This window comes from Theropithecus gelada, chromosome 1 (assembly GCF_003255815.1).
Source record: "Theropithecus gelada isolate Dixy chromosome 1, Tgel_1.0, whole genome shotgun sequence".
NCBI lineage: Eukaryota > Metazoa > Chordata > Mammalia > Primates > Cercopithecidae > Theropithecus > Theropithecus gelada.
In genome coordinates this window covers 125462500-125473237 of record NC_037668.1, presented here as the reverse complement: position 1 = coordinate 125473237, position 10738 = coordinate 125462500, and the positions used below count along the sequence as shown (strand labels likewise).

The window sequence follows — 10738 nt, the reverse complement described above, 5'->3', positions numbered from 1 at the left end:
AATGGTCTGAGATTTATACCTAATTGGTTGGACTTATTCTGTGTTCTCATAGCATCAGGCCCTACTGATACTAGTTTTCTTAGGCAAAAACAATCCAAAGTTGGTCCTTTTTGTAATTGCTGCATAGTTACTTCTCAATAATAACTGAAAATGGGAACTTTCATGTCACAGAGACTTTATTTTTAATCATAGTACATCCTTTTTAAACTATGTGACACTAGGCAAGTCATTTATTCAATTTGAGCTTCTCCTTCTTTATGTACAAAATAGAGAGGACAGCGCCTAGCTTCAGAGTTATAATTAAAGTACACAGTGTACATGAAACCCCTGCCTCAGTGTCTGCATGTGGAAATCACTCTATGAATGAGTGATCCTACTCATTCCACTAACAGTGGCTGACACTTTCAGAACGGAGAATGGCTCTCTTTGGTGAATATTATTAATTCTCTTGCTAAAAATAAATGCCTGGCACTTGCTAGGTACTGAGTTATTTAATATGAATCCACTAGGAACATATTGAATGCATTATGAAGCAGATAAACATAGCTATGAAGATATGAAGACTTGGAGAAAATATGAAAAATTCAACTAAAATTAAAACATTTTCAGAAGAAAATTTTTAGCTTTTCTAAAAACACTAAAATAAACTCAAATAATCAACTTTATTTTTTCCCTTCCTTCTCTTTAAATTATGTATCTCTACGTATAACCCTAGATCTTTTTAGTACTTCAGTTTCTGGTTGAATTATGCAAATATTCTCAGAGGACTCTAATCCATGTGTAAAGATATTATTTTTAAATAGCTGTGTCTCATGTATTTATTAGTATATTAACTTCATTAACATTTTACACTTGTTTTAGTAAAGCATAAATTTGTTGGTGCTTCATTTATACGTAGTTTATAAAAATCAATCTCTCACCTCCTAAATCCTTGAAATTCTTGATTTACTAATTTTTTTTCTTTTGGATGATGCTAAAACTATTAACAATTAGACAGTCAAGGTTCAATTTCTAATGAATTTGTTATCCACTTAATTCATTATATTTTAATTAATGTAAGCAAATTAAAACTACATTTTCTTTTTGCATACACAGTGAGCACGAATGAGTATTATAACCCAATTTCTGTTTTATTGCCAGCCAGAACTATTATCAGGGAGTTTATTGTGGACTTAGTTCTAACAATTAATTGTGTAACAGTCGCTGTCCTAGGAGTCAAATGATTAGGGGAAAAAAAACAAACAGAATTAAACTCAATTATTCAAAATTCCAGTTATTTAGCATATGTCCCACACTCTCTTGCTCATTAAAAAAATCCTTTCTTCTTCAAGGATTTAGTCATGCGAAGTACATCTCTGCCTCCTTTTCACCAATAAACTTGAGTTCAGATATTGTCATTAAAATCCATGTACATTTTGCTTCTCAAAAAAAAATTCTTAAATATATTGATGTCAGACTTTGAGACTTTTTTCCTTTGGAGTCAAAGTAATCTTCTTCAACATTATGACACTGCTAAATGGCAGCTGTTAGGAAAAGAGAAAAAGGAGGGGATGTGTGTGGTCCTCTTAAGGTTTCAGAGGATAAAGTTCTGTCATCATAGGCATCATGCTTTTGTCTCCAATTTAAAAATTGGTTTTAATTGCATCACTAAACACACAAGAACACAGAAGGTAATGTCAAAGTAAACTACATAAATGCTGCCTCTGAAAGCAATTGTCCTTGAGGGTAGTACAAATTATAACAGCAAACACTTCAACAATTTTTATTATGTAAAATAATAAAAATGGCCTTTTAATAATTTTATAATAATAATAAATGGCCTTTTATATATTATGTAATTTATTCTTCAAAACAGTTCTATGAAGATGTTATTATATTTTTTATTATTTTATAGATGACAAAATTGAGATTCAGTAAGATTTAAAATGTTTCACAAAGTCACACAGCTTATAAATGGAACTTAAGATTTGAACCTCAGCAGTTGACCCAGTTGTCTGTCTGATGTTGGTAGCTAGTTCATCCTCAAATTGCCTTCTTGATAGAATTCATATTAATAGTATTTATAAAATGTATAATGCTCTAACAAATGTGAATTGTTTCTAATGGAATACTGGTAGAGAATGAGTAACTGGATTCAAATTATTACCTTGAAATAACCTACTACAACAGTAAGACCTGGTGTTTTGTGAGTCAGGCGTACATATATAGTTAGGACACAAACTGATGAACCAGGAAAAAAAAGCCATAGGTGCTTAAAAAATATTTTGTGGATAGACAGATGAATGGATAAATGAAGATTGAGTAAGGAACCTGATTGTCATAATACATTAATACACACATATCAATATGTAATACTATAGCCAATGATAGGGTTTCTGAAATTGTATTTAAAATGATATCTGACAAACGAGAGTTCATTTTCTTAAGAAAAATACTTTTCACCAAAATCAGATTGATTAACAATTCAAAATCTCTGGATTACTAAAATGTTTTTCTAAAACATGAATCAATCCAAAAATGTTCTGTATAGTTTATCTAAGACGATCTATGAATTCAACACACTGATTTGTATTTTAAATTGTGACTACATGGAGGGCCTAGATTGATTAGAGACCAAAAGTTACAGTTCAGTCTAGTCCACCAGGAGAGCCACATAATGCAAATCAAAGTTCCTGGTAGCAATGTTGCAACTCATAAGTCCAGTTTATTTTTTGTTTGTTTGTTCGAACCTGCAGCTTGTTTCAAAACGTAGGAACTCAGTGGCTTGATTTTTATTGGAGGATTCCACACAGTTGAAGCAGAATGACTTGATGTAACTGAATTCCCCATTAGCTTCAACTGGCCACCCCATGTAGATGAGGGCTTAATTTAAATTGCGTGTTACCTATTAGTTCATTTAAGTGTATAGGATTTCAATTTCTTGATTTAAACCTTGTTGTTTCCTTAAGGATAGAGCCCGTATACACAGTCCTTGAACTTCTCACACTGGCTTCTTCCTCCCTAGTCTTTGGTTTAAAATCATTAATCGCTGTAGCAGTGACAGAATTTTAAAAGACCTTTATCTCAATAAATGTAATTCAGAAAGTCTTTATGATTTTAATTGGCATATGTACAATTTTGTATGGCATTGATATATGTATTTTTTTTAAACCAAAAGTTTTATTTTTATCTTGAACCTATTATTATTTCATTTGTCATTTTAAAACTAAAAATGAATTCTGTATAACAATTTAGAAAGATCTAGTTTCCTTCTAGAAACCATTCTTAGTGGGTGAAGTCATTCTTAAAACCTATTCCCCATAAAAATGCTGAGAACAGGTAGATTATATTTCATATTAAATCAGTTGAGCTATAAAAAAATCAAATTGGGTTTATAATGGAAATAAAAACTGACTTTACTATAGTCCAGCAACAGAGAGATCATTTCTTCATTTTTTGGATCTCATTTCCTCAGAGAACACAGTTACTCTTAAATTTTAAAAAAATACTTTTATTTTTGAATTGTTTTTCTGTTCATTAGGTACATTATAAAAATTCTTAGAAAGGAATAAAAACATAAATTAGAAAATGTCTTATTGACCTAATTGAACATCTTCAAATGCCAATAAGAATTTGCTGATTTGTTTAACACATGTGTAGTAATGTTGCCCTTTAAGTGTCACTGGTTGATTTTTCAAAGCTGTGTTGCCATTTTATGTCCATTAATATCATTTGGAATATGTGGCCAAATCCCTGTATACCACTTTGAAATTTTACCCCTTACTGTTAATGATAGTCTTCTAACAGTGGAGATAGAAATAAATTATTTATCTACTTAGCTCAAATTTACTCTCTTGGGTCAACTAAATAAGGGAGAAAAAAAAACAATATTTCTTTATTACTTCAAAGTAGTGTGTATGTAAAGAAGCCATTGGGTTAATATGTATTGACTGTGTCAGTTATATTGTGCGGAGACAGCTGTGTGTCTATCAAAAAGTTTGTTATAGATTTCTTTAAAAATGCCTTCCTTTAACTTTTATTGTTATGTAGATTTTTTTGTATAACTAAAGATGTGTATATACATATGTGTGTTTTTGTATTCTCACTATAAATTCTGTCCACTATTAGCCTCTTTATGGTTAAAACATAAAAACTGTGAGGAATCACTGATAGATAATATAGAATTAGAATCTTAATGTCCATTTTCTAATTTGCGCAACTTAACACTTTGTATTCAAAATGTCTGTTATGAATTTTGAAGTGTCAGTACTCAATATTCCTAACTAAGAAATACTATAGTAATATGTAGAGGAAGATGTTTTAGGTGTGGGAGCCACAAGTAGACATTTCCACAAACATTTTTGTGTTGAGTACAAAAGCATTAGTCGTGAAAAGGTTCGATTTTATCTGAAACAGATATGAACAGGATAAAAAGAAAGCCACCTATATTTTCTTTTCTTTTCTTTCATTTTATTTTATTTTTATTTTTTTGAGATGGAATCTTGCTCTTGTTGCCCAGGCTGGAGTGCAGTGGCGCGATCTCAGCTCACTGCAGCCTTTGCCTCCCGGGTTCCAGCGATTCTCCTGCCTCAGCCTCCCAGGTAGCTAGGATTACAGGTGCGTGCCACCACGTCCAGATAATTTTTGTATTTTTTAGTAGAGATGGGGCTTCACCATCTTGGCCAGGCTGGTCTCAAACTCCTGATCTCAGGTGATCCATCTGCCTCGGTCTCCCAGAGTGCTAGGATTACAGGTGTGAGCCACCACTCCCAGGCTCTTTTTTAGACTTTATTTTTTAGAGCAGTTTAGGTTCACAGCAAAATTGAGAATAAGGTACACAGATATTCAGTATATACACCGCTTCAACACATGCATGACCTCCTTCATTATCAACATTCCCCACTAGAGTGATACATTTGTTATAATCGATGAACTTGCATTGACACATACAGCCTAACCACCCAAAGTCCAAACTTTACAATAGGTTTCACATTTGGTGTTGTGCATCCTACGAGTGTAACAGATACATTCTCTAAGTGGGTTTTTTGTGTGTGTAAATGTATAACAACATGCATCTACCATTATAGTATATACAGATTTTCACTGTCCTAAAAATCCTCTTTGCTCTGCTTATTTATCCCTCCCGTTCACTCCTTACAACCACTGATATTTTCACTGTCTCCACAGTTTTTCTTTTCCAGAATGTCATATCGTTGGAATTATATGGTATCTAGCCCTTTCAGATTGAAAGCTTGTTTTTTTAACTTTTTGTTTCTTTTCTTATTTAATTATTTTATTTTATTTTTTAAATTTAATTTAATTTAATTTTAAGTTCTGGTCAGTTTTTAAAGGAAAGCTGTGTGTGCTACCTCAGAGTAAGCACTCCAGTAAATACATATTGATATTGCTGGTGACTAGTGGTGGCGGAGGTGATGACAAAGAACTCACCACATGAGGCTGAACCAGTTGTTTGGTTATGGTGTTTGTGGAGCCCTGGTTTAAGGCAATGTCATATTCTTGCATAAATTGAACTGTCTTTAGTTCAGAAAATGCTTAAAGGACCCCTGACTTATAAGGGAACACCAGGAATATCAAATTATATTCATTTATTATGAAAGCATCAATGTACTCTGGGATGTTTAACATTTGATAATTCAAAGTAGCTTTAGTACAATATATTCATTTAAAAAATAGCCCCAAAGTATTCTTTCCATCTATACAATTTTTATTACTATTAGGGAATAATATACTGGTAATGTCTGGCTAATTAAATATTTAAATACTAAATGCAAACACTCTACTGGATTCTAGTAAATTCTCTTTAACTTGATTAAAACTTTCTAATATGTGAAAAATTGAATTAGACTCCCAATTTTTTTTTCAAATTGTGGGAAGTACATATAAAAAGCAACATGGAATCTGTAAGTTCATCGGCACCTTGCCTTTTTTAACAGAGTCTATGTTCACAACAGCTGCTTAGTACTCTGCAGAAACATAACATAGCTGTATGTCTATTGATGCACTATATGTGATTGTTTTTCTTTTCAAAATCTGCTGTTCCTTGTTGTTTTTTGTTTGTTTGTTTTTGAGACAGAATCTCACTCTGTCACCCAGGCTGGAGTGCAGTGGTGTGATCTCGGCTCACTGCAACCTCTGCCTCCTGGATTCAAGCAGTTCTCCTGCCTCAGTCTCCCAACTAGCTGGGATTACAGGCGCCTGCCACCACGCCTGGCTAATTTTTGTTTTTGTATTTTTAGTAGCGATGGGATTTCGCCATGTTGGCCAGGCTGGTCTCAAACTCCTGACCTCAGGTGATCCACCCACCTTGGCCTCCCAGAGTGCTGGGATTACAGGCGTGAGCCACCGATGCTCAAATGTTCTATGCAGTCTTTTACACATTACTGTATATCAAAATGTAATATGCATATAATATGCGTGCATAGAGAATTCTGTGTTTGCTACACCTACTTGTATAACATATCTAAATTCAATATTAGTATCAAAGTCCTTAAAATTAAAAAAAAAAATCCATTGACAAATTAACATGCCTTAAAACATAGCATTTATATACCACATATGTACACATCTTAAACAGAGATAAAGTAATTTGAAATTTGTCCGGTATGACACCGTCATCACATGATAGTAATAGAAGTAATATAAGACAGTATACTCAAGTGGTCAGTGTGCTAACCATTGATTATTCTGACTTTGTGTAGGGACAGCAATCAGACCTATTGCTTTGAGAGCTGTGACCTCCATTGCTCGTGCTCTGCCTGGATTTCCCATTTTGGCTACTGGTGGAATTGACTCTGCTGAAAGTGGTCTTCAGTTTCTCCATAGTGGTGCTTCAGTCCTCCAGGTAATCACTGTGTTTGTCTGTCCCTTTTAAAAGTCTCCATCTCACAAATACAATGTAAGTTATGTGACAAAAAAAAAAAAAAAAAAAGATTCTTTTTTGGGCCTCTTGAAAAGGAGGACATTTGGGATCAAAATGGCAGCATGTATTAAGTTTCTCTGATGAGTTAAGGAGAGATCTGAGGTTTGTTTCCTGTCCTTTGAGGGCTTATGAACCCACTGTGTTTTTCTAATGTATTTATTCACCCATGTGTTTCTGAAATAAATGAGATCAGGTACCCAAATGCATACTGTCCTACTGGAAAAACAACACATGAGGAAATCTGGGTAAAAGTAAAATCTCAATTGAAAAACAAAATGAAATCAAGGGTATGAAAATCTATGTCATTACCAAATTTGATCCTAAGGTTCCTGAAGGATCCAGGAACCATTGCCAAAGAAGGAAATTATTGGCTTTATAACTTTTAAAATATAAAATAAATTGGTTGTTCAGCTTCTTATAGTACAAAGCTGAGGGAATTTCTTCCCTTGTCCTCTTAAAGGGATGCTGTGAGATGTAGTGAATTGTACTCTTAATAACACCCCTAAAATAATGAAAATTAGACTTTAAAAATTATTCATATTCTTTTTAAAAATAATGTTGCTCAACATGGGCTTAGTACTATCAGCACATTTTAGCATAAGAATTTCTCATTCAGGTTTTGTAGTCTGAATTGACCTACGGACAAAACTTTTTATATGACTAGACTGTGAACTCTCTGGTAATACTCCATTAATAATGACTTCTCACTACTTAGCATTGATGGTAATTGGAAAGCAGAAAGTTTAGCATCACATATTCTCTGGCAAAAGGGTTGAGTGTAAAGAGTTCATGTTGCTAATTTGACAATCAGAATTAACATTGTCCTATGAAATACCTACAATCTAAGGTGGAAATACTATGTATTAGAAAGCTAACGGAGGCAGACTTTTGCTTCCAAGAAGATGGAATAGATTTACTTTTCTCTATGCTTCTCACACTATACAACTAAAGACCCTTATATATAAAACTCATATAAGAAGACTGAAAGGTGGAGAGAAGGCAGATTGGCTAGGGATCTCAAGACCCAAGAAACAACACAGTGGTGGATTACCTGGGATTTTTTTCATCACATATCTCACATTTAGAGCCAAAGAAGCCCAACAACCCAGAAACAACAAGAGGCACAGACAAAAAGCCTGCTTTCTCTAACCAAAGAGCCAGGAAAGGGGCAGCCTAGCAAGAGAGAAAACTTTTAGACATAAATCCTCTACTTCACCCAACACCACAGATAAATATTCCATCCCTACACCCATCCATGCAAGCAAAGGACAAGTAGGGATCTTAGATGTCCACCCTTGCCAAGCAGTCTCACATCCCCACTGGGGAAAAAATGAGCCGTCACCCCCATCCCATGTCAGAAGCCTGGACTTCTACCCTCACCTGAGAGTAATGAGGTGTCCCTCCTCCTCCCTTCTGCAGTAGTAGTAGAGGAGGTCTAGTAGAGACTGGGGACCTTCATCATCACCATGTGGTAATAAGGCCACTCTCCTTTCCTCCTTCTTACGGTGTCAGTGAAGGCCAACTAGGGAGCAGCAACAAGGCGTGCCTGCACCTCTCAGCCAGGGGTGTATCAGTGCAGGCTTACTGGAGAGCCAGAATTCTCACCTCTTTCCAGCAGTAACCAGAAGCCATGCCCCTCGGGTGTCCAAGAAAGCCAAGTAAGATACCTGGGCTTCTGTCTGGTATTAAGGAGGTGGCGTTCTCCACTTCCCCTGCCAGACTGACACCAAGGAAGGCTAGCAGAAGCAGAAAGTTTAAGTAAGATCAAGAGTCTCTTAATATTATACCAAAATTGTCAATATTTCAATTAAAAATTACTCATCATACCAAGACCCAGGAAAACGTCAAGCTGGATCTTAAAAAAGAATTGATAGATGCCCACATAAACATAACAGAGATACTATAATTATCTGGCAGAAATCTTAAAGCCTCCATTATAAAATTGCATTAAGCAACTACAAGTGTGACTGAAACAAATGAAACAACAGAAAGTCTCATCAAAGTAGTAGAAGATATAAAGATGGAAATTTTGGACTTAAAACTGCAGTCACTTAAATACAAAACTCAATTGATGTGTTCAATGGTAAAATGAGAGAACATAAGAAAGAATCAAGGGGCAGGGCGCGGTGGCTCACACCTGTAATCCCAGCACTTTGGGAGGCCGAGGCGGGTGGATCACGAGGTCAGGAGATGGAGACCATCCTGGCTAACATGGTGAAACCCCGTCTCTACTAAAAAAAAAATACAAAAAAAAAAAATTAGCCGGGCGTGGTGATGGGCACCTATAGTCCCAGCTACTCGGGAGGCTGAGGCCGGAGAATGGCGTGAACCCGGGAAGCGGAGCTTGCAGTGAGCTGAGATCCGGCCACTGCACTCCAGCCTGGGCGACAGAGCGAGACTCCGTCTCAAAAAAAAGAAAGAAAGAATCAGGAATCAGGGAACTAGAAGACAGAGCAATAGAAATTGACCAATATGAAAAACAGAGAAAAAAAAGACTGAAGAAAAGAATGAAAACAGCCCTCAGGGAACTGTGGGACTATAACAAAAGATGTAACATTTATGTCTTTAGAGTCCCAGAGGAGAGGTGAAAAAAGTAGGAAAGGAAAAAAAAAATGGCTGAAAATATTCCAATTTTTGCAAAAGACATAAATCTGCAGATTCAAGAAGTTAAGGTAAACTTCCAAAGAGGGCAGCTTCAGAGAAATCCATGCCAAAATCCATCATAGTCAAATTTCTGAAAACTGAGGAAAAAGATAAAACCTCGACAGCAGCAAGAAAAAGATGACACCTTACTTATTGGTGACAAACAATTCTAATGACAGTGGATTTCTCATCACAAGCCATGGAGTCTGGAAGGAAGCGGGACATTTTTCAAATGCTAAAACAAGAACTGTCAACTCAAAATCCTGTATCCTTCAGAAATGAACGAGAAATCAAGACATTCCCAGCTGAAGAAAAACTAACAGAATGTATTGCCAGGAATCCTTAACTGAAAGAATGGCTAAAGGAAGCTTTTTCAGAAGAAAGGAAATGATAAAAGAAGGCACCTTAAGATATCAAGAAGGAAGGAAGAATATGGAGCAGTGTCTTCAAAAAGAATCTGGAAGATAAGAGTATCCAGGCTTGAATATCACCTGAATTTATTTTCATGAACATGTAGAAATGCTTGGGCTGAAGGATACAATTGAGTTATGAGTGGGTTTCAGAAGAGACTCTTGCTCATGCTCAGGTGTGACCATGAGCAAGTCATGCATGGAAGTAAAGATTATTGGCTGTCTACCACGTGCTGCTAGTAACTGCTGCTACATACAGTATTTCCACAACCTACTTGAGAGTGAAATTTTTAAATCTGTATTTTTTAATTGACATCAACTAAGGATTAGTGGATAAAAGTGGTGGATATGGCTTGGCTCTGTGTCCCCACCCAAATCTAACCTTGAATTGTAATAATCCCCACATGTTGTGGGAGGGACCTGGTGGGAGGCAGTTGAATCATGGGAGCAGGTCTTTCATGTGCTTTCCTGATAGTGAATAAGTCTCATAAGATCTGATGGTTTTATAAAGGGGAGTTTCCCTGCGCATGCTCTCTTGTCTGCCACCATGTAAGACGAGACTTTGCTCCCCGTTTGTCTTCCACGCTATTGTGGGGCCTCCCCAGCCATGTGGAACTGTGAGTCAATTAGACCTCTTTCCTTTATAAATTACCCAGTCTCGGGTATGTCTTTATTTAGCAGCATGAGAACAGACTATAGTCACATGACTAGCAATGGAGCCAGAATTCCCATCTAGAGTTTCACAGCCACAAAACAAATACTCTTC

The 10738-nt window shown here is 35.8% G+C and overlaps 1 protein-coding gene across 1 annotated transcript in view; it reads left to right on the top strand.

Moving 5' to 3' along the window:
- The window catches only part of DPYD (dihydropyrimidine dehydrogenase), an 849957-nt gene that overhangs the window by 680194 nt on the left and 159025 nt on the right, over positions 1 to 10738 (top strand). The window contains exon 19 of the mRNA XM_025405641.1: positions 6699 to 6841. Coding sequence (XP_025261426.1) covers positions 6699 to 6841 — 143 coding nt within the window. The remainder of the gene's footprint in view (positions 1 to 6698; positions 6842 to 10738) is intronic.